Here is a 24,405-nt window from a genome sequence, read left to right on the forward strand (position 1 = left end):
TAGGCGTGTGCTATGTCAGGGGGTGGTGGTCATTTCTCATTCGTGGATTTTCACCAAAGTCTGAGAAAAATTAAAACAAGTCTCCCCTTCCAAGCATATGAGGCAAGCATGTGTGTTGGGTGGTAAGCCAGACGCGTCGTGCCCATCTTAATTGGGCTGGTCTCGTGTCTAAGGAGTCAGCCTGTTGCTGTGGGAGAGAACTAGTGCTAGGTTCCCCCCTTCCATGGTTTGCTCAGGGGCACTGAGGACTATGGGCTCCGGCATCTGTGACTTGGTGGCAGGCTAGTGGCCAAGTAAAAGGAGGAAAAGAGAATAGGCTAGGCAAGTATTTGTTTTTAAAGGAACCTCAAAGCACAAAGGAAAAGCTACTTGGACAGAGGATGGGAACACACTGCTGACAAAACCAGTATAACATCCCTACATGTTAGAATCCTATGTGCATCTGAGAAGGAACTTCAGTTCATTAACATGCAACGTTTCCCTTCCAAGAGCAGCACCACACCAAATGTGCGTGTGATGAAGGATGAGTGAAACTCCATCCTCGATGTGTTGGCATCTCTAGGGAAAAGCTATGAGGCCAAACTGAGTATTAGTTTTGAAGTAATTACCTTTCTTAAGGAGTTCGTAGAAGTACAAAAATGCTGCTGAGTTGACATACACACCAGATAGCTTATGCTGATAAAGTATTTTTTTAAAATAGCCCGTTCTCTTGTTGCACCTCTATAATAGGTACTTTTGGGTTTGTGTTCTTCTCTCTGCCAGGCACTGAGCTATGTGACTTACATACGTGATTCCATTCAATTCTTTTTTACGCAGGAGGAAACTGAGTAGTTAAACTTGACTGAGGCACAGCTGCCGGTAAGTGGCAGAGCTGGTACAGTACTGTGTGACATTCAAAGTTCGTCCTCTTACCTACTATTCACTTAGATCTGGGTTTGGCAAGCTTCCTCTGTTTAAAGACCACAGAGTAAATATTTTGAGCTTGTGGGCCACTTGAGCTCTATTACAACCACTTAGTTCTGCTGCTGTAGCATAAAAGCAGCCAGATAGCATATGAATGAGTGGGTGTGGCTGTTTCAGTAAAATTTTACCTACAAAAAGAGGCAACAGGCCATAGTTGTTTAGTCATTCAGGCATATTCGACTCTTTTGCGACCCCACTAGGCTCCTCTGTCCATGGGATTTCCCAGGCAAGAATACTGGAGTGGGTTGCCATTTCCTTCTCCAGGGGATTTTCCTGACCCAGGGATCAAAACTGAGTCTCCTGCTTGGCAGATGGATTCTTCACCACTGAGCCACCTAGGAAGCCCACAGTTAGCCACTCCTAATCTAGACTCGAGTGTGTGTGGGGAGCTAAGTGTGGATTCTGCAGGTAAGTTCTTACAGGGCAGTGGTTGTGACTCTTTCACCTGTTTCAGAGTGGCTGGTATGGACGCATTTTGTTACCAATCTGTCAGCAAGTAATATTTCTCAGAAGGGCTTGGGTGTTGTGCTCAATCATCCAGGATTTCAGTCTAGTTGAGGAGGCAAGATTTGTTATAAGAAGGAAGTAAATAATGCAAAGTACATACACAGGAGTCCCAAAGTGGGTGCTACAGGCAGAGCTTAAAAGATGGGTGCCTTCTCTCAGAAAGATGGGGCTTCATGGGGACATGAAGCCCTCCAAAGAAAATATCTGTGTCAGACATCATGCTGAAATGTCACACTTATATTATCTCTTATAGTCAACAAAAGTTTGGTCCTATAGCCCAAAGCAATTAAGTTACTCGATCAAGGTTTACAAATAGGAAGTACCAGAACTGCGATTTGAAGCTGGTAGATCGACTTCAGACCATGGGCTTTTGACCACAAAATTCTGTTTTCTCTCCAGAGAGAGGGAGAGGCAGACTGTTACCAAATGAAAGGGAACTCAAGAGGGAACTATAATGGTGGTTGTTGCTGCTGCTGCTGCTGCTAAGTAGCTTCAGTTGTGTCTGACTCTGTGTGACCCCATAGACGGCAGTCCACCAGGCTCCCCCGTCCCTGGGATTCTCCAGGCAAGAACACTGGAGTGGGTTGCCATTTCCTTCTCCAAAGCATGAAAGTGAAAAGTGAAAGTGAAGTTGCTCAGTCGTGTCCGACTCAGCGACCCCATGGACTGAAGCCTGCCAGGCTCCTCCGTTCATGGGATTTTCAAGGCAAAAGAGTACTGGGGTTGATACACAGTCAAAACTAGGGGATGGTTCCCTCTGATATAAAAGAAAGCTTCTTATATGTTTTGAAGTAAGTGTAACTTTCATCACTGTTGGGACGTGAAACATTTCAGGTCATTAAAAGACAGGACAAACAATGATTCATACTCCATCAATTACAACACGCAGGCTTCCGAGGCACTGATGGAATATGGGAGTGTGTCAGCCCTAGCCCTGGTCTCAGGAGGCGGCATACTTCCCTGGCTAACTCGCTGGCTGAAGAGTGCAGACTTACCATCGTATTCTGGGAAGTAGTCAACTAGGTGGGAATACATAATTTTCTCCTCTAGAAGATCTTTCTTGTTTAAGAACAGAATAACTGAGGAGTTCTGGAACCAGGGATACGTGATAATTGTTCTAAAGAGTGCTTTGCTTTCCTCCATTCGGTTCTGAAAAAAAATCATCAGAAAAACAAGGCGTGAATTACATGATCACTCAGCCTGGAACTGTTTGCTTTGTAAGTCCAACCCATCTTTGGTATGCATTCAATTTCGGTGGCCTTGGGCTGAGCTTCCATGGCATCAGGATTTACACGCAAAAGGCTCAGCAGCTCTTTTCATTAGGCAAACTCTCAGGCTGACAAGCAAAAGAGAATAATAATAATAAACATCCACTGATACAACTTTTAAGGTAGGAAAAGAATCATCAAAGCCTAGAGAATCAAGTTGTACCTGGCGCATTGTCACAAATGCCCACCAAGAATTATTCATTCATGGCCAAACACTTAAGATTAAAAACTAAGTACCAGGCTTCATTTTGCATTTCTTAAGCTATATGTACTAGGGACTTCACAATTAGTTCTATTACATAACTGTCAAAACAAAGTTACTTTATTCGTTGCCCAAGTGCATCAATATTTTTTAGAAGTATTACTTTTTTCTATACATATATATATATATGTACATTCCTTGATTAGCAAAACACATGGAAAAATATTTTTAGATCACACATTTCCTATTTATCAGAACACACTGTCTCCCTAAGTTTCACTATAATTTTCATACAGAATTGTGGACCTATACATAGTAATTAGTTGGAGATACAAATGTAATATTGCTCACCACCTTCAATGTTTTCAATTGAAGCTATCTATCAAGTCAGCCTAGGTAACAGAAAACCTCAATGAATTCTTAAGGAATTAGTCAGCCTGCTCTTACAAATGAAGATGTTTCAAGGGTACTTCTGACTCGGGTGATCACTCACCAGCCAAAAGCTATACAGCCTCCTTGCTTAGCCCACATCTATTCACCAGCTCTTCTTTCTACAGACACACTTGCTTTTAAATCATTCCCGCCCTCAGGTCACAGACGGAGGTGGCAGATTTGGAGAATCCTCCTTGGGCCTGCTTTTTCTCAGACAACAGAGAGCACTCTCTGCCCCCCTGTCTTGGTTCTATGTGTTATGACCAAGTCTGGGGCAATGGCAAAGCCTGCTGAGGATTGAGCCCACATCTACTGCTAACAGGTGGCTTAATGGTTTCAGCCAGAGGATCCTATTCAAGAAGTGGGTTCAATCCCTGGGTCAGAAAATCCCTTGGAGAAGGAAACAGCAACCCATTCCAGTATTCTTGCCTGAAGAATCCCATGGACAGAGGAGCCTGGCAGGCTACAGTCCATAGGGTCACAAAGAGTCAGACATGACTTGGCAACTAAACAAATAATCCTATTCTCCTGGTACCTGGGGTGATTCAGGGCTGGGCTCTGAATCCAGGTTCCTGTCACTTGGACTATTGCTTCCATTGTATTTTGGTCACCAGTGTAGCCAAGCTGCGCAACCAGTCCAGTTAAACTCCAGGACTGTTGCCAAGAGCTTTGGAACAGAGAACCAGATTTCATGAAAAGAGTGGAAGAAGCATCGTGTAGCCTTGAGCTTCCAGCAACCATTTTGAAACAGGAAGAAAAAGAAACTAGGTTTTAACTTCTTGGTCAAACCATGCCAAAACCTGGTGATGCTTCTGCATTTTTTAGTAACATCAACCAATTAAGTACTCTTTAGTTTTTAAGCTAGTCTGAACTGTATTTTTTCTGGATCTTATATATAAAATACGTCTCAGAGAAAAACAATATATTAATTATATTCAGAATCCCCCCAAAAATGATGCAAATGAACTTATTTATAAAACAGAAACAGACTCACAGACTTTGAAAAAGAATGCTATTTATAACTGAATCACTTTGCTGTACACCTGAAATTAACACAATATTGTTAACTCTAGTTCAATATAAAGTAAAAAAAAAATTGTAATGCTTCTGATTGATATAGTTGGATCCACTTCATTCTCAAATTTCTAAAAGGAAGTGAATGAAAGATGTTTGAAGGATGACCTTGAAGACTAATAAGAGTTCAAGCTGTTAACACATTCTGCTCAGCTTTTGCCTTCCTGATGTAGAATGTGTCCTGAGTTTCACAGTTCAGCATTATAGAGGCCAACTACACTCTTCTGCATTACCCTATGACTGCTGTTCCAGAAAAAGTTCTGGGAAGTTGAGCTCACCAAGCAATTTCCTATATCCTGAATATGTCTTACTCTTTTCTTCTATAAAATGTTTCAATTCAAATCAAGTTAAAAAGGTCTACTGTTCAAAACGAGACCTTTACCGAACCTGATAAAGTCCATCACCACCAACTGAAATTGAGCAGAATGCTGTGGGCTCCTGGTCATGGAAGCCTTCCTCTGTCCTCCATTTCTTGTTTGTAGGAGACAGGCTTCAGCTCCATGACCTTCCCTGAGTTTCAAAGGGCAGGTTCAAACAGCTGCTAATCAGGGAAGTGAGGGATGCAACCTTGGGACAGGGTCCTGGTTCCGCCTCAAGGGGTACACATAACAATACCTTTGAGCTTGTCTGCAGAACTAAAACCCCCAACAAATGAAAGAAATTAACTGCTAGACGAAACATGTTTCATTCCAGAGAACAGGTCACAGTAGGGATAACACCCAGAATCATAAAACCTTATCAGGAGGCCACCTGAGGCCAGATGAAAGGAGTGCAGGTCCTGCACACACCCCGATCCTCACCAGCAATCTCACCCTGAACACTGCTATAAAACTCCTCACCAAGCCCCCCTGGGTTGGGACACACCGTTCTGAGAGCATGAGTCCCCTGTGTTCCCCTTTGCCCGGAAAAGCAATAAAGCTATTCTTTTCTGTTTCATTCAAAACTGTCTCTGAGATTCGATTCGGCTCTGGTGCACAGAGGCCAAGTTTGTGGCATCACAATCTCTTTACCTTTACACTTTGTGCCTACCATTACTTAGATAATTAAATATGGAGGGATGGGTTACTTCAAGGGACAGTATTTATTTCACAGCACATGTTTATCTTTAATATAAATAATACGCACAGCCTTTAAAAACAGTATTTTTACAATCTATGTGCCTTTTACTGACTGTCATCACCAGCAACAAAATTTTAAGCCTGGAAACAATATTCACTGAGAAATGATCTCTTGTAGCCTGAGATTTTACAGGTTGAAAATTTCATGACTGAAGGAAAGCAAAGGCACTAATAAGAACTGAAAGAATTAAAGGATCTAAAAATGGTTAAATAGATAGTGACATCCCTGATGGAAAAATTAACATTTTTTTTTTCTTATTTACAGTTACAGCAATTCCAGAAAATCATACTGTGGCCTTCAGAGAAGTCATGTCTAAAGAGCGGGTATGTACACCTTGGTCTCAACCAGGTAGCCTCCATCCGAAAGACTTACCACTGTGATTAGCACTCTTCAGAAGGGGTATGATAGGGTCCCCAGGGGAGGGCCTAACTGGGACCTTTTTTAGGTTGAAGTCTAAGGGTAAGTGGTTAGAGCCTGGGTAGACCCAAGAAAGGGGAGAGGAGTGGTCCTGACTTTGAGTTCATGCACAAGGAGGAACCTGAGGTCTCTCTGATTAAGTTTCAAGTCAGGACTGGATCCCCCAAGCTCCAGATGGGGGTCTACTGGAAGGGGGCCTCATACTAGGACACAGTGAGGACAATGGACTGTGCCCAGCCCTGGGTCCTAGACATGTCTTGTGGCAGTGGCTGTCCCTCTGTGCCCAGGGCTGCTGTACTCAGGGCCATGGTGGCGGTGAGCCTGCTGACTGGCCTGGTCCCACTGAAGCTTTGCCAGTGTCTGCAGTCTGGGGTTGCTCTAGGCTGTTTTCCAACTTGGCAAATGCTGTGTGGCCTCGGCAGGAGCTTCTCACTCAGGGGAAAGCTAAAGAGCAGCAAAGTGGGTGGCTGATCAGCAGCATTAGCACCTATAGACCTCCAACCAGATCTATCAAACTCAATCTTAGGGACTTGCCCGGTGATTCAGTGGTTAAGACTCCATGCCTCCAATGCAGTGGGCATGGGTTCGATCCCTGGTCAGGGAACTAAGATCTCGAATGCTTTGCAGCACTGCCAAAAAACAACACCAACCAAAAAACCCCCCAATCTTAGGGGGTGAGCCCTAGGAATCTACATTTTATCAGGCCCTCCAGGGGATTCTAATGTCAGCTTAACTTTGGGAAGCACTGTGAGGGAGGTGGGCTTCCCCAAATTAGCATGTGTCATGAATCACCTGGGGACACAGGCTGTGACTCAGCTTGGGGTGGGACCCAGGAGCCTGCATTTCTAACAAGCTTGGAGGTGAGGCTGATGCTGCTGCCACACAGCATGCACTTGGAGGTGGTAGGTGCAGAGAGCGTGCTGAGCTAGGGACCACAGCGAGAAACACGACGCTCTGTCCTATTTTCGTGATAAGAAGTACTAGTCGCACATCCAGCCCAGTGCCCGAGTCGTGCGATGAAAATCTAACTGTGCTGGCTCTCTGCTTTTTGTCTTTCCTAATTAAGATTCATCATGAGAAACGCTGGGCTGGAGGAAGCACAAGCTGGAATCAAGACTGCCAGGAAAAATATCAATAACTTCATATATACAGATGACACTACCCTTATGGTAGAAAGTGAAGAAGAACTAAAGAGCCTCTTGATGAAAGTGAAAGAGGAGAGTGAAAAAGTTGGCTTAAAGCTCAACATTCAGAAAACTAAGATCATGGCATCTGGTCCCATCACTTCATGGGAAATAGATGGGGAAACAGTGGAAACAGTGTCAGACTTTATTTTGGGGGGCTCCAAAATCACTGCAGATGGTGACTGCAGCCATGAAATTCAAGAATGCTTACTCCTTGGAAGGAAAGTTATGACCAACCTAGACAGCATATTAAAAAGCAGAGACATTACTTTGTCAACAAAGGTCCATCTAGTCAAGGCTATGGTTTTTCCAGTGGTCATGTATAGATGTGAGAGTTGGACTATAAAGAAAGCTGAGTGCTGAAGAATTGATGCTTTTGAACTGTGGTGTTAGAGAAGGCTCTTGAGAGTCCCTTGGACTGCAAGGAGATCCAACCAGTCCATCCTAAAGGAGATCAGTCCTGGGTGTTCATTGGAAGGACTGATGTTGAAGCTGAAACTCCAATACTTTGGCCACCTGATGCAAAGAGCTGACTCACTGGAAAAGACCCTGATGCTGGGAAAGATTGACAGCAGGAGGAGAAGGGGATGACAGAGGATGAGATGGTTGGATGGCATCACCGACTCAATAGACATGGGTTTGGGTGGACTCTGGGAGTTGGTGATGAACAGGGAAGCCTGGCGTGCTGCAGTCCATGGAGTTGCAAACAGTCATACACAACTGAGCGACTGAACTGACTGACTGAGTCCCCACCCTCTAGAGACATGGGAAAAGCAAAGGGTCACAGAGACCAAGGACAGTCTGCCAGAGAGTGAGCACAGTGGGTTGAGTGGTCTCCACGCAGTCACCCTGCCTCAAGTAAACGTGGCCACAGAAATGTCAGTCTTGCCCAGACCACACTTGCTGTGAACTGAATGTCTGTCACTCTGACATACATATGGTGAAATCCTTATCCCCAATGTAAGTTTTCAAAAGCTAGGCCATCAGGAGGTAACTGGGATTAATGTCGTTTTTAAAAGAGACCTCACAGAGAGTCCTCACACCTTCCGCAATGTGAGGACACAGCAAGAGAATAGCCATCTATGAACCAGGAGGCAGGCGCTCACCAGATGCTGAAACTGCCCAAGGCTTGATCTTTCCAGCCCCCGGGGCTGTGAGAAACATATGTCTGTCATTTATAAGCCACCTGGTCTGTGGTGTTTTGTTGCCTAAGCTGAAAGAGACTTAAGACAACACCGATCAGGTGAGTCGCTCCTCCCAAGGTGGAATCAGTGAAGAGGTGGAGTGCCTGATCTTGATCTCTGGCCTGGGAAGGAGAGGCTCCCTGCTCCCCACTGTGTAAATCACAAGCAGAATGGTGGAACCAAGATCATCAGGAAAGGACTGGCTCAGCCTATTGTTGAGGGGGTCTCACACTTCTAATCCTTAACATCCCATATTGATTCTCAAGATTCTCACACACATCCAACAGCAAAAACACACAATTTCTGATTAAAACATGGGCAGAAGATCTGAACAGACATTTTTCCGAAGAAGACATACAGATGGCCAACAGTAACTACATGAAAAGATGCTCAACAAGACTAATCATCAGGGAAACGCAAAATCTAAATCACTATGAGGTATCACCTCACACCTGTCAGAATGGTTTGCATCAAAAAGCCAAAAAAAAAGTAGGGGCGAGGATTGGAGGAAAGGGAACCCTTGTGGACAGTTAGTAGGACTATTAAAGTGGCGCAGCTGCTATGGAAAACAGTAAGGAAGTTCCTCAAAAAATTAAAAACAGAGCTATTATATGATCTAGCAGTTCCACTTTTGGGTATTTATCTGAAGGAAATAAAAACACTAACTTGAAAAGATATCTACACACCCATGTTCACTGCAACATTATTTACACTAGCTAACACATGGAAGCAACCTGTGTCATCAACAGATGAATGGATCAAGAAAACTGACATATGTATAACATATATACATGTATATGTAAAATTATGTATAATGTATATATATATACATGCATATATAGCATGTTTAATATATACACATGTCAGTTCTTTATAATGTGTATATGTATAATATATATAACACATGCACACATACATATACATGCAATGGAATATTATTCAGCCATAAAAAAGAAAACCATTCCATTTACAACAACATAGATGAACCTTGAGGGTATTATGCTAAGTGGAATAAATCAGACAGAGAAAGACATACCATATAATCTCATTTATGTTGATTCTTAAAAACAGGGGCTTCCCTGGTGGCTCAGGGATAAAGAATTCACCTGCCAGTTCAGGAGCCATGCATTGTCTAGGAAGATTCCACATACTGCCGAGCAACTAAGCCTGTGTATCACAACTACTGAGCCTGTGCTCTGCACCAAGAGAAGCCACAACAATGAGAAGCTTGAGCACTGCAACTAGAGAGTAGCCCCCGCTTGCCACAACTAGACAAAGTCTGCGTGCAGCAACAAGGACCCAGCACAGCCAAAGCTAACTAACTAACTTAAACAAAAAAATAAAAACAAGTATAGATACAGAGGACAGATTGGTTACCAGAGGTAGGGAGGCAGAAGATGGGTGAAACAGGTAAAGGTGGTTAAAAGGTACAAACTTCCAATTATAAAATAAGTAAGTCCTGGGGATGTAATATACAGCATGATGACTACAGTTAACAATACTGTATTATATATTTGTAAGTTGCTAAGACAGTAGATCTTAAAAGTCCTCATCACAAGAAAAGAAATTATAACCGTGAGGTGATGGATGTTATCTAGACTTATTGTAGTGATCATTTTGCAATATATACAAACACTGGGTCATTATGTCATACACCTGAAACTAACACAATGTTATCTGCCACCTGCATCTGCATGTGTGCTCAGTGGTGTCCAGCTCTTTGTGACCCCATGGACAGTAGTCCACCAGGCTCTTCTATGCAAGGAATTTTCCAGGCAAGAATATTGAAGTGGGTTGCTGTTTCCTTCTCCAGGGGATCTTCCCAACCCAGGAGGGATCAAACCCGTGTCTCCTGCATTGGTAGGCGAGTTCTTTACCACTAGGGACCAGGGAAGCACAGGTCTATGTATGAGCCCCTAAGAGTGGTTAAAAAGAGGTCACATACGCAGGAAAGGTTTGAATGGGGAAGGCTTAAAAGCAATGTAGTTCTCAATTGACCCTTGAGAGATGGAGAGACTACAAGGAAAGAAGAAGAGCTAAAGCAAAAGGGAATCAAAACCCAGGACACTCTGGAGGGACCTGTGATGATTCTGTGTAAAATAGTTTGTGTAACTCTGATCTCTGCAACTTAGGTATCAAGTAAGAAAAGTTTCCATGTTGAGACTGTGAAACAATTCCTCTTCATTTGGATTTTACAGTGGGGGCTGGGAGGCATAAACACACTGGGCCCCATGGAGAACATATGCACTCCTGCTGGCTCCCACCGCCTGCTTGTCTCCAGGGCTGGCAGGGAGCAGAGGCCAACAGGAAGCTCCATCAGACATCTCCAGTGTGGCTTGCAGAGAGAGACACAATTACCTGCCTGGAGGTAAGCAGCCTCTGCCTTCCTTCCTTTTGGCTCTCGTACAAACCTCCCTCCTATCAAGAAAAAGGCCAGATCCTATGGATGTGGCCCAAGATCCCTACAGGAAGTTGGCTTTCTTCAGGCTAGGACTTTGCCCAAAACTCTGCACAAAAAATTATCAACGGGCCTCAAGGGACACTAGTTCATGTCTCTACCCCTTGTAGTCCTGCTGCCAAAGACAGCGTGGGTTGGCACTCTGCCAAGGTGGTACTTCCCTCCAGCAAGAACCAGAGTTAAACCAGAGATCTGAACATCAATTTTCCTAACTTTTGCAAGTCATTATTTTGCCAGTAAATACAAGTTCTCAGACTTTGCAAAGAATACAATTTAAAAGAGACCCTCATTCATTTCTATAATCCAAGTCACTCACCTGCCAGCTCTCCCTGTCGCTATTTACCCCTCATATCAGAGCCTTGATAAACAGCATTTATTTGTATTCTCCATAAGGTCTAGAAAATAGCCTTTAAACGCAAAACTAGACACAAGAAATAAGTGTGCGGACTGCTGAATCACCACTGAGGGCCTTACAGTCATCTACAAGTTGTTCTCAGCTGCTGTCTGAGGTAGGATGCACCCCAGATACAATGGGATGCAGCTTTTCAGGGCTCAGAAATGCCCTCTGGGATCAGAGATGCAGATGGTCTGAGTGATCCTCAAATGCACTAACTGATGCCAGAACTTGGGTCAAGGGCCTGTGATTCTTTGCTTATAACTTGTGTTCACAATTCAGTGATTCTGCATTTCCTGAGCTTTCTTCTAAAAAGGGCCAAGTGACACACTTGATTTAAATGAGTGAGGTGAGATACATGGACAGAGTGGTTACATGAGCATTTTGGTAAAGTAACAGATTGTTTAGCCAAAGGGAAAGATACACATTTTATCATGCCTTAAATATTCTTCAGTTACAAGTTAAGACATCTGCTGGTCACACAATCATGCTAAATTTTAATGCCTAGCTGTTTGTAAGGCTGCTTCTATATACTGCGCATGATGAAAAACGTGCTTCCAAGTACGTTCCACTAGGTACCAGTTTTATTAGCATCATATCTGCTTCTGAAAGTGATTAGGAAAGGAGATTATTAGGATACAGGATACAGGATTATTAGGATATGCATTTTAAATACCACTCTTACTGCCACGACAAGCTTCATTATTTCTTCTGTCATAATTTATCAAAGAATACCTCATAAATTACTTTATTACAAGTTTTAAAAGAGCAAAGACTAGTTGACTTTTAATGTAATGATCCATAATAATGTAAAATTTGAATCAATCATTATCATTGTAGTTTATCAAACACTGAATACTGTGAAAAACTCACATCCTTATTAACAAGGACTTAGGAACACACTCTCAGGTATTGATTTAATTTACATATGTCGACTGGGTAAATAAATGTACCAACTCAAAAGACAGGAACTCCAAAGCCTTTATGAAAAAAAAAATTTGCAAGCCTTGTCTGCATCTCTTTCTTTCCTTGATTATTTAGGAAAAAGCTTGATGTGTTTGACTTTGTATCTCCAGTAGGATCTCATTGATATATGTCCGGGCTGACATCAACACGCATTCAAAACACCTGTGCTGAGCTGCTGTTGCTGGGGGAAGGTAGGAGTGGGAAGGGCCAGGACTGTGAACTCGCTTGGTTTGAAACATAACTCTTGTGACCTTGGGCAAGTGACTGCACCTCAGTTTCTTCGAATCTCCCAGGGTTTGGGAGGAAACAGAATAGAACAGTGCTTAGCTGTGACCCCAGCACACAGCAGTTTTCTATAGTCTGCTATCAGACATGGCAAAATTGGTATGTAAGAACCTCCTGGTAAGGTGATCGCTGACCTCAAATCTTTAGCCAAACTATACATCCAGTAAAATCTATTTCCTGAAATTGCACAAAGTTAATCTATCCATGGTTTCAAGTCCAGATACATCTGATTTATAAACAACTGGAAAAATCATCCAAGTTTCTGCCAAATGCTTAGAGTCAGTTTCTTCTAAGATTCTCCACACGTTAAGGGGGAGTATCTTCAAAATCTCTATAAACGGTTAATACTCATATAATTGGTCCGCCCAAAACGATTGTTCTCTTGCTCTCTGTACATCCTCTGCTTGACCAGTCCCTGCTTGAATGACACGCTACTTACATGACTGACCTTCCCTCTTAATCACAGAACCTAAAAAGTAAATGTCTACATACTTGCCCCTAGGCCTCAGCTAAAGGCTTCCCTGGTGGCTCAGACAGTAAAGCGTCTGCCTACAATGAGGGAGACCGGGGTTCAATCCCTGGGTTGGGAAGATCTCCTGGAGAAGGAAATGGCAACCCACTCCAGTATTCTGCCTGGAAAATCCCATAGACAGGGGAGCCTGGTGGGCTACATACAGTCCATGGGGTTGCAAAGAGTCGGACACGACCAAGCGACTTCACTAGCCTCAGCTAGTGATTGTTCTAATCTGTGGATCAGAACATCTCCACTGTGATAGTTTATCAAAGGGCCTCCAGAGAAGGGCACACCCATCTGCTTTCCCCGGTAACTGATGAGCCAGCCTGATGTCAATTCTCCTTGTAATGGTTAGCCTCCCTCCACCCTTGGGTAGAGAAGACTGCTGCTCTGTCCTGCCTGCTCTCTGCCCCCACAGTGGGGTATCACTCCAGGGCCCCTGAACTTCAGATGTGTAAGATCCCCCATCTATGAAACCATCAAGATGTCTCTGTTGCTGACTCAGGGCTGTTGCCTTATTCTCGGGACTGGCAAATACTGGGCTTGTAGGTGTGCAGCCCAACAACTCTCAACCCCAGAGTAAACCAAGAAAACAACTGATTAATATATAAGTGGAGCATTTGGAATGAGAAATAATTAAGGACAGCTCCCTAGCCATCCCACTTCTGCTATCCAAATTGACAACAGGAAGAGAAATAATAAAGATACTAAATTTGGCCGGACAGGTATCATTTCCTCTGTAATTTTCTTAGTCTTTGCAAATATTTGCAAGTGATTATTGGAGATCAAATTTGGCAAACTCTTTAGGCTTGAAGACAGCTCCTGAAGGTTTTAATAGTATAATTTCTACCCGTACATGAACCGATGTCTTCTACCTGCACGGGATGTTTAGAGAAGCAAAGAAACACAGCACATTTGCCTGTGACCTCCAGGTCTAACTTTTCTAGCAGAGATGAGGTCACAGAGCAGACAGGCCCTTGTGCAATGAACTCGTGCAGACCAGAGCGTGTTGTAGGAGAGCAGGGATGAGAGAAAAGGGAAGACAGAGACATTAGAGGGACAGGGCGAGGAGAAGCAGTCACCCTTAGACCAAGGAGACACCAAAGCCTCAACATAGGTGAGAAGAAATATGACAAATGATGTAGAAGCCCCCAGTCCCATAGCTTACAGAAGACAGGACTACTTCCTTTCATATTTTCTAATATTTTACTTCAGGGCTTCTCTGGTGGCTCAGTGGTAAAGAAACAACAAGTGACCAAATAGCAACCTCCTTTCAAAGACTATTCTATAGCACATTGATCTTGCTATTGTTTAATTTCAATAGTTACAATATACCCTGTGCTCCAAGTCCTACTAATTGTATGCTTAATGCCTGTGAGCCAAAGTCTATCCTTAACTTATATATGTGAATTCCTTCTTTTTTTCCCATAGTGTTAGCTGCTCAGTCGTGTCTGACTTTTTGCGACGGCATGGATTGTAGCCCTCCAGGCTCCTCTGTCCATGGAATTCTGCAGGCAAGAATACCGGAGTGAGTTGCCATACCCTCCTCCAGGGGATCTTCCCAACCCAGGATTGAACCAGGTCTCCTGCATTGCAGGAAGATTCTTTACCATCTAAGCCACCAGAGAAGCCTATAAGGCTCCTCAATTACTGAGCTAGGATTCAGAGAGTTAACGCCTTGAGTAGTCACACCGTTGACTTTTCAATTCACTGACCCTCCCCCCATCTTTCCTGTAATCCATCCACACCTCAAACTGAAAAAGGATTCTTCAGACTGTACTAGAGCTATTTGCAAGCAGCAAAGTGTGTTTGAGTGCCAGCTTCCTTTGTTTCACTTGTCCACTTTTTGATTCTATAGTTGATGAATAGTGACCTGGCCAAATTGCTGGAGAAGTTGGATAAAGAGAAATAGAAACAGGCTGTCGGGATGTAGAGGTAAGAAATTAAAATGAAAACAGGCATGGACAATACAACTGAGCTTGTAAACACTGAATAGCCTGAAAAGGTCCAAGGAAGATTTGACTGATCTACACAAAGCAATCATGCACACATGAGTACATCGGATTGAATCTGAACACACTCCTAGTGTGTTAGTAAAGTCTGGGAAAAACAGGAGTAAAATGAAATAAACTAAGCAATTAAGTAAAATATCTCCTTTGCTGACTTAAAATTTTTTCAGGGATGGGTCAAATTTGGCCCTGAAACATGTGGTTGCTTAATTCTTTGCCCAACGCAATAGGTGTTAGATAGGAATTTGGTTTGTCTTGTGTCCACAGAGATAAGCTCAAAGAACTTGTATGGACTGCATTTTTGAGCCCTGTTCAATGGGGGTACTACCTGACCTGACTCATCCCTGATCACACATCAAAGGTCTTGCCATTAACTCTTGGTTCCTAAGCCTTTTCTCTCTTCTTCCCCTGCAGAAGGATTAGACAATAAGTAAAAATGGAGAATTAAGATAGGAAACAAGTCTGGAATTGGAGCAGATAAACTGAACACATAACAAAAAAGTTTCAGAGAAAGGAGATGTAACGTATTGACTTAAAAGTTTTCTCAAAAGGAATATATATTCTAAAACTAAGCCCTTTGTAAAGTAAGTTTGGAGTATTATATTCCTAAGGCCTTTTTTTCTTTTTAAACATCTTTAAACAATAATAATTTGTCATGTAATTAACAGGGTTTTAAAAATCTTTAGTCTTATTTTCAGGGACAATATTTGATGAAACATTTCAGACTGTGACATGTATTTTTGGCTCTATGAATGTTATTATTTATTTTGTATAAGGTTTAATCATATTAATAATAATAACTAATATTTGTTTAGTGTGCATATATACTAGACATTGTTCAAAGGACTTTAGTATGTGAAAGGAATTGGCAGTCTTTTCTGTAAAGGACTAGACAGTAAATATTTTAGGCTTTGCAGGACACACTGTCTCTATTGTAACAACTTAACTGCCCATGGAGCAGGAAAGCATCTGTAGACAATATATAAATGTATGAGTAAAGCTAGGTTCCAATAAAACTAAGTTTTATAATCATTTTCATGTGTCACAAAATATTATTATTATTTTGACTTTTTTTCCCAACCATTTACAAACGTAAAAACCAATTTTAGCTTGCAAGGTGTACATGAACAGATGGTGGGCTGGATTTGGCCTGAGGGCCAGTCTGCTGACCCTCGGTGTAGAAAAGTATTTAATTCTCACACCAACCCTAAACAGAAGGCATTGCTGTGATTCCTGTTTTCTAGGTGGGGAGACTGATAAAAAGCAAGTTCAAGTAACACACCTAGTACGTAGTTACAAAACTATCTGAATCATTAGCAAATTTATATCTATATGTTTCATATTCAATTTATGTTCAGAAAATTTATAATGTATGACAAAGCACATATATGTTTGCTGTAATATCCTTCACCTTGTATTTTCCTATTTACCTTTTTTTCTATAATTTTTAGTTAGATACTGAGGTTCTAAATTTATTTTCCTTTTCTTCTCCCCAGGAAAAAGTTTCCGTTTTCTTTCTTTCTACAGCATGGAGGATAAAACACGAGAAAGACAGTCAGTGTTTTAATTCATTTGCTTGATTTTCAGTGTCAGGGCAGTAGATCTATTTACTCAGATGTTGCACACATGTAAAAAAATGCTTTCCAGTTGTTTTAACACCATACATCTGGCATTTTAAACCAATAAAGTTATTGTGAAATAGTCCTCATTTGAAGATGGAGATATATTTTTCATATTACTTTAAGTAGCTTCTTAAAAAAGTTAATTCTACAAACATTCTTCGTTAATAAGAAAACATTATTAAGGATCTATGTGTGGATTGGCTCTGTCTCTGCTTTTATTCTCTTCTTCCGGAGGACTGAAGACAACATGGAGGGAGGGCAGGGAAAATAAACACAAAATATTCAAACCACTCAACTTCAGTTTGTGTGTCTACTAAAACATGATTATAGGATTTGAAGGTAAACTTGTGGCTAAAATTCTGTTGCATGCATTATCTGTAGTTTTCAATGATCTGTTTGATCCTTGTTCTATTACCAGTGCTTTTATTTTGACACTGCACACTAGAATGAGGTCTCGGCACCTTTTAAAAGCAGTGTTTACTGTCTGCTTAAAAAAAAAAAATCAGTATCCTCATCTTGAATGACTTATTTGGAGGCATAAGAAATTCACCAGATGAATTTCACCCGACCTTGTTGGCCAATTCAAGAGATCCCTCCTTGGAAAACAATCAAGTACTCAATTATGCTTTAGACTAAAAAACTTTAAGAAACAATAGGCTCTTTCCCTTTTGTAATTCCCAGCATTTTGTGTAATTGCACGTGACAGGAATTAACAGAAGGTACAAAGGATATATTATAAAATTTATAAAGATTAAGTATTATTTTTCCAACAAAAGAGCATTAATTCCACCAATGAAAAACTGAAAACTGGTTGTAAATTGGTAAAGTGGAAAGCTTCAATATTCTGCCCTAGAGAAGAGTTTGCTTCTTCTCTTTGTTCTTTATTCTGACAAAACCTTGATGAATGATTTTTAAACATTTTTAATAAAGTGTTTTATATCAAACATTTGCAATATGATCTTATTACTAAACTGGGCAATCAGACAAAAAAATTTAAAGTATCAATATTCTACTATGTATGGAAAATTGTATTCTGCAGGTGATGAGAAGCTATAAGATCTCTCCCAGAAACTAATAACCAAGTGAGATCAGAGACAAGTCCAACAAAAACACCATTTGAATAAAAATAACAGAAACCTTAAAAACATACAGAATCAACTTCTTTTGCAGTTAAAGAAAAGAGGTGGGAGGTGTGGGTGGACAATTCAAGTATCATGAAAAAAGCAATTTTGAAAGACATAAAGGAAGACTTGGAAAGACGAGTACATGAGCCAATAGCGATTCACATGGGAAAATCTGTGCCTGTGGTCACAGACACACCATCGTTAGACTCACATGGTGTTACCATGGAGGTTCAGTGGGAGAGGGCACACAACTGGCATACAGCCTTGAAAACGTATATCCAACTTAAAACCTTCGTGGTTAAGTAACTTCTCAGGTATCTGGACAATACAAACGTGTTAAGAAATTTGTGAACCCACAATCCTATTGCGTTGCAGACTTGACGAGGGATAAAAGGAGAAACAATTTGAACTAATTATACAGTTGAAAAGGACCAGATGAGGGAAATGGACACCACAGATCTTGAAAGTGCCAGGGGCTGAGTGAGGCAACGATAGTTCAACTTTAAGGATGGATGTGTGTTGTAAACTGGCTAACATTCAGTTGATGGTGACTGTCTACTGTGTCTGATCATCTTTTCAGATTGACTGATAGCTGAGTTGTGCCAAACTTGTCAAATATTCAATACATTTTTAAGGTTTTGCAAGTTTATAAGCTATAAATTTCATTCAACTCTAAGAACATCTGAAATCCCCCAGTCTGTCTCCTCCACCCCACCAATATTTTCATCTTCCTGCATGCATGCTTAAACCACTTCAGCTGTGTCCAACTCTGTGTCACCCCATGGACTAGAGCCTGTCAGGCTTCTCTGTTCATGGAATTCTCCATGCAAGAATACTGGAGTGGGTTGCCATGCCCTCCTCCAGGGGATCTTACAGACCCAGGGATTGAACCTGTGTCTCTTCTGTCTTCTGCATTGGCAGGTGGGTTCTTTACCACACCTGGGAAGCTCCTAAAGCCAAGTAAATGAGTAAGAACTGATATTCTTGATCTAGCTCTGAAGACCCAGTCCAGTGGAAGTTCAAAAACAAAGTAGAATGGATTTTGGGTGATAAGTGACCATGTGCTCATTCATGGCTGTGATAAAAGAAGAGGGGCCTAAGTCTTATACATGTATGTTTTCATGACTTTAGGAATTTAATAAAATTAGGATCAGGGTGGATGGTGGAAAATACATGAAGTCTAATCAAAATGAAACACCAACAAAGTCTAATGAAAAAACAGAAACAAATCCAGCTGCAGATGTGTTAAGAATATATGTCAGATACACCACGTCTGCACTGACCCAGAAAGGATGCTGAAAGTTATTATACACGTTTTCATATGTCAGGCAGGCTAACACTCTATCAGTGCTAACTTTTCACTGAGAACAGAAGACTGGAACTGCACTGGTCCTTGGAGAGGAAGAAGAACCGAGTGGAGTCCAACTCTGCAACTCATGGCTGTATAGAAACTGGGACTGGTGAGAGGAACAGCAGGGTTACCTGGACTTCTAACTCCGAGAATTGCCTGGAGAGGAGGCATGGAGAAGAAAGCTGCTTACTGTTTCATTATTGTAAAATATGGTCTTCTCAGGTGGCTCAGTTGTAAACAATCTGCCTGCCAAGCAGGAGATGCAGGTTCAATCCCTGGGTCAGGAAGATCCTCTGAAGAAGGAAATGGCAACTCACTCCAGTATTCTTGCCTGGGAAATCCCATGGACAGAAGAACCTGGTGGGCTATAGTCCATGGGGTGCAAAAAGAGTCAGGTATGACTTAGCGACTAAACAACAACTGTAAAACACCTAGGGATTCCAAACCTTTGAAAAAAATTTCCAGCATGAAAGAGAAACCTAAGCAAAGAGACAGAGAGGAAGAAAAAGAAGAAAGGCAGAAAAAGAAACCTTAGGTAAGAAATTAATGAAAAAAACTGAAAATACATTGAAAAGGGAAAAAAAAAACCCTCAGGAAGACATTCCCGAAACTAAAAGGATACTAAATTAAAAGGGAAAATATGGAGAATAAAAAGTGCTCTGAGAGGTTTTTTAAAAAGAAAATCTATAAAAGCTAAAATACAAACAATCAAAAAAGATAGTTTGAAAGATAACTTCAGGAAATTTGTCAGGTAGTAAAAAGAAATAGAAAATTGGAGAGAAAAGTTCAGAAAAATAAAAAGCAAAAGTAGCTCTCCATTTAGTCAAAAGAAGTTATAGCAAAAGAAAACAGAAAATTTTCATGTGAGTTCTAAGTAAAATTTCTTATAATTAAATTTCTAGGTAAAAGGGTCCCAGAAGAGCTGAGGGGAGGAGAGGTAGGAAGAGAGCTACAGCAAAACAGATCTTTCCTCAAATTTGAGAATACCTAGGATAAATAATGGAGAAGACAATGGCACCCCACTCCAGTACTCTTGCCTGGAAAATCCCATGGACGGAGGAGCCTGGTAGGCTACAGTCCATGGGGTCGCTAAGAGTCGGACACGACTGAGCGATTTCACTTTCACTTTTCCCTTTCATGCACTGGAGAAGGAAATGGCAACCCACTCCAGTAGTCTTGCCTGGAGAATCCCAGGGACGGCGGAGCCTGGTGGGCTGCCGTCTCTGGGGTCGCACAGAGCCAGACACGACTGAAGCGACTTAGCAGCAGTAGCAGCAGGATAAATAAAAGTTTCTAAAACCTTCCATAGGAAACAGGTTGCATGTAAAAGAATAAGGAAGCAGAAGAGCCATGGATTTTTGAAAGGGAATACTGGCAGACAATGGAATATTTTCAGAATGGTTTCTATCTGAGAATTCTATACGTAGCCAAAAGAGCAATCAAATTTGAGGTCAGAATATAGACATTTTTAGATACGGATGGAATTTTAAAACTATCTCCCTTAGACTCTTACTCAGAAAGCTACAGGAGGATATGCCCCAGTAAAAATAAGGAAATAAACCAAGAAAAAAGGCAACACTGGATCTAGAAACAAGGTACTCAACATAAGAAAGATGTTGTGAACTCCCAGGATGATGGTGAAATAAAGTTCCAGAATGATATGTGCATAAGATGTAGCTGGTCATGATTAGAAAAGGAGGACAAAGGAAACTAGAAGGGAGGTCTTCAATTAAAAGAAAAAAAAAAAAAGGACTGGTATGTTATCAGATACGTTAATGATGTTTTTGTAAGATTTCAAAGATCTGTTGATGAATTAGAAAAAAAATCAGTAACATACACAAACACAAAGAAAATAAAAGAAAAATATAAGGCAATTATTAACTCCAAAGAAAGTTTACCACAAAATGATTGAAACCACAATCTACTATTAATACTTAGCTCATCAATGAACAATACTTATATTGTCACACAGTGTAAACACTGAATTATACAAAAATTGTGCTATACATATGTGGAAAGTATGGGAGAAGAAATGGGGTAGGAGGGTTAAGATGGTATGATTTTTATCCACCATATCAGAAGGAAAATAAACTTAACAAAATCAACAAATAGTGGTATAAATATAGCACTTAGAAATATGAGGGAAATAACAAAAAACAAGAGATAAGAGTTGACAGTAGTGTATCTGGTTATCAGACTGGTGGTGGGTTGTCAGCTGAGGAAGTGCTATTTTTAAAATTATACTCTAAGTTATTCAGCTTTGTCACCATTATTGATTTAAAAATACAAATTAATTTTTAAACTAAAAAAAAAAAAAGATGTACTGATTCATGTGGAAAAAATAAAGTTCCGGGAAGATGTACACAAAACTGCTTAGTATTCCTCTAAATTTAGAAATGAAGAATATTGAGTAAGAATATGAAGCAATTTTTACTCTCTTCTATAGTCATCTGAATATAAAGAATTTTAAACGATGAACATGTATTCCTTTTGGTTATTAAAATAGTAAAAAGTGGACTAATATACTTTAGGAAGTTAACAATATAATTATTTTATATTAAAAAAGTAATATAAAAATAAAAAAGCAAGAAGTCCAAGGAAAAGACAAGCCCATTGCTAGATAAATGTCACACACAAAACCAGACCTTTTAACTTCTACTTTGCTCTTGATTACTCTGTCAAGGAGATGACTTCATATAGAAAAAGGCAAAGAGAAGATCAATAAGAAAAAAATAAGACTAGCAAGGAGATTATGAGAGAGCACTCTAATTGCTTTAAATGAGATCAAATCTCTAGCTGGAGAGATGACATTCTAAGGCAATACATCAATCTGGTTTTAGTTATTACTGTCCTCATGAATACCAGTTTATAACATTAGCAAGACCAGCAGGGAATGAGTCCAAGCTATTTGGAAAACCTTAGGTATTCTGGGAGCAACATGAAAGTCTATGCACCTATCCAGAGGACCTTCTAGACAACAGCATGGGTGGGCAAGGTAGAATTAGAGATCAACCCCCCTGATTCTATGAATGTGCCTAGAACTGGTAGTTCCTGTACAGGAACTTATTTTCTGAGCATATGCTTTCTGCCAGGTGGTTCACATGTTACCTCAATTAATTCACAAAACCTTGTGAGATGAAATATTCGTTTTTCCCACGGTACACATGGAGAGACCTGAGGCCCAATTCTGAATTACCCTGGCTACTAGGCCCATGCTTTTCCAATGCAGCCATGTTGGATATCAATTGGAGAAGAATTTTTAAACAGAATTCTCATTCAAAGGGCTTCCCCAGGTGGCACTAGTGGTAAAGGACCTGCCTGTCAATGCAGGAGGCCTAAGAGATGCGGATTCTATCCCTGGGTCAGGAAGATCCCCTGGAGGAGGGTATGGCAACCTATTCCATTATTCTTGCCTGGAGAATCCCATGGACAGAGGAGCCCAGCAGGCTACAGTCCATGGGGTCGCAAAGAGTCAGACACCACTGAAGCAACTTAGCATGCACACATGCATTCTTATTAAAAAGCAACATGTTTAAGCTGCTAGTGAACATTCCCCACGTTTCGATCTAGCCAAACACTGTGGTATAGAGACGGGTATCAGGACAGTCTAGTGCTCAGCCAGGTCCTCAGGGCCACTTTGAGGGAAGTCCATTCACCTCTAGAGGCTCCAGATTCCTGCTCTAGAGACCCGTCTAGCTAACATTTTAAGATGAAACAACATTCAGTGAAAGAAATACTAACAGGATAAATATTTCCAGCTTTTATTTTTAAATGGACTATTTCAATACTTAACCTTTTCTTTTAAATCTACATCTCACTGCACTTCAAACAGTATCTTTTTGTAATGCCATCATTCCAAGGAGCTGAAAATCTAAAACCTAGGCCATGAAAGTATAGTCAATGACTGAGGCTTTCCTTAAATGCCCTGGAAAGATCAAAGGATTCACTGCCATTCTGGGAAAAGGAAACAGATGTACTTAGCACTCGCTTCTTCCCTGACACCCCTAATTAGCTTTTAAGGACAAATACACAAAGCTTTGCAGAGCTGATGCCTTAAGCAGGCACTACAGTGAAGTGGGGCATGAATTGCCTCCCATTCAACAACTGTGAAGGGTGATGAGCGGGTCAGTTTTGAACAGCTCTGCCCAGTAGGCTGCTGCATAGTAAAATTTACCATGACTCTAGGGCTTTGGTATTTTTGAAAACACTGGGTAATAGAAAAAGTTAATTAACCCTTCTTCGCTCAAACTCCCAACCTTTCCTAGTTTTAGAGAAAATGTCAAATGTTCTTGCATAAAAAGAATTTGGAAATCAATAGCACAGCATGCACAGGACAAATGCTTAATAAGTGGTTATTGGCTCACTAGTGTGGGAATCAAGTGCACCACGTGGTCCAGGCACAGTGGCTGGTGTTATATCAGGATTGTTTCCATTATTATAGTAAGATACCTCCAGTTTTAAAAAGTTGAGCACAGGGATGGAGAGATTCCTCAGTGCAAGCTGGAGACAGGGTAAGCAGGGAGGAGGCCTGAGATGAGGAAGGACCCTTGGATCCTTGCTGCTGACATTTCCAAAGGCTGACATATCCAATGCTCTTGGCTCCTACACTCCCCCAGTTCTTAGCCTCTGCATTTGGGAAGAACAGGGGTCCTCACTCTTCACTCTGCCCCCTAGACTCTCCATACTATGCACAGCTTTGGCATTCTTCTCCTCTCTCCCCACCGGCCTATGCCCCTTTCCTGCTTGTAGCCCAGTCAGACTGGCACCAGTCCCTTGTGGCGGAAAAGGCTTGGCCATACAGGAGCAATGAGCTGATGATACCAACTAGACCCTCACAAAGTAAGGCTCCTGGGTGTTCATCCCAGCGTACCCCTTGTCAGAATTCCCTCAACCAAGGTAACAGAACGTTTTCAAGAAAAACAGGCAGCAAACTTTAAATATGTTAGCAGGTCCTTCTCATCATTCCTTTGCTCTCAGCTTCTCAGAACATGTATGTATGGAAAGAACCTCCTGATGAGAATGGAAGTACTTTAGAAACATTTATTTACATAAATGATAGGCTAAGAGTGGGTCATTTTTCTCTAGTCACTGACACCGGGCCTTAGACGGGTCTTCCAAACCAACAGTTGTGGATATAATTCCACTTATTACGTACACAGTTGAAAGAAAGAAATGGACATTTCTCTAAAACAATGTTTTTCAAACATTGTTAAGAAATTTGGTAAGAAATACAGTTTATACAGCTATCTAGTAACAAATGCACACAGAAACCACACAATTGAAGCTGAAGTTTCACAAAACAGTATTTTTCCTTATAATATGCAATGTATTC

At 41.2% G+C, this 24,405-nt stretch overlaps 1 protein-coding gene and 1 long non-coding RNA gene across 14 annotated transcripts in view; one reads left to right on the forward strand and one right to left on the reverse strand.

The window, feature by feature from the left end:
* The window catches only part of LOC145512398 (uncharacterized), a 44,772-nt gene extending 28,094 nt beyond the window's left edge, over window positions 1–16,678 (forward strand). Inside the window, exons 3-9 of the long non-coding RNA XR_014058498.1 lie at window positions 5,830–5,888; window positions 7,049–8,788; window positions 10,483–10,718; window positions 12,279–12,359; window positions 14,399–14,495; window positions 14,826–14,902; window positions 16,473–16,678. This is a non-coding gene — a long non-coding RNA (uncharacterized LOC145512398). The remainder of the gene's footprint in view (window positions 1–5,829; window positions 5,889–7,048; window positions 8,789–10,482; window positions 10,719–12,278; window positions 12,360–14,398; window positions 14,496–14,825; window positions 14,903–16,472) is intronic.
* Window positions 1–24,405, reverse strand: part of GNAQ (G protein subunit alpha q) — a 469,675-nt gene that overhangs the window by 9,145 nt on the left and 436,125 nt on the right. For all 13 annotated transcript variants that reach the window (XM_081506077.1, XM_081506056.1, XM_081506107.1 and 10 more), the window contains one exon: window positions 2,466–2,619. In XM_081506077.1, the coding sequence (XP_081362203.1) occupies window positions 2,466–2,619 (154 nt within the window). The remainder of the gene's footprint in view (window positions 1–2,465; window positions 2,620–24,405) is intronic.

Source organism: Giraffa tippelskirchi, chromosome 1 (genome assembly GCF_054371585.1).
Source record: "Giraffa tippelskirchi isolate mGirTip1 chromosome 1, T2T-mGirTip1v1.2.pri, whole genome shotgun sequence".
NCBI classification, from domain to species: Eukaryota; Metazoa; Chordata; class Mammalia; order Artiodactyla; family Giraffidae; genus Giraffa; species Giraffa tippelskirchi.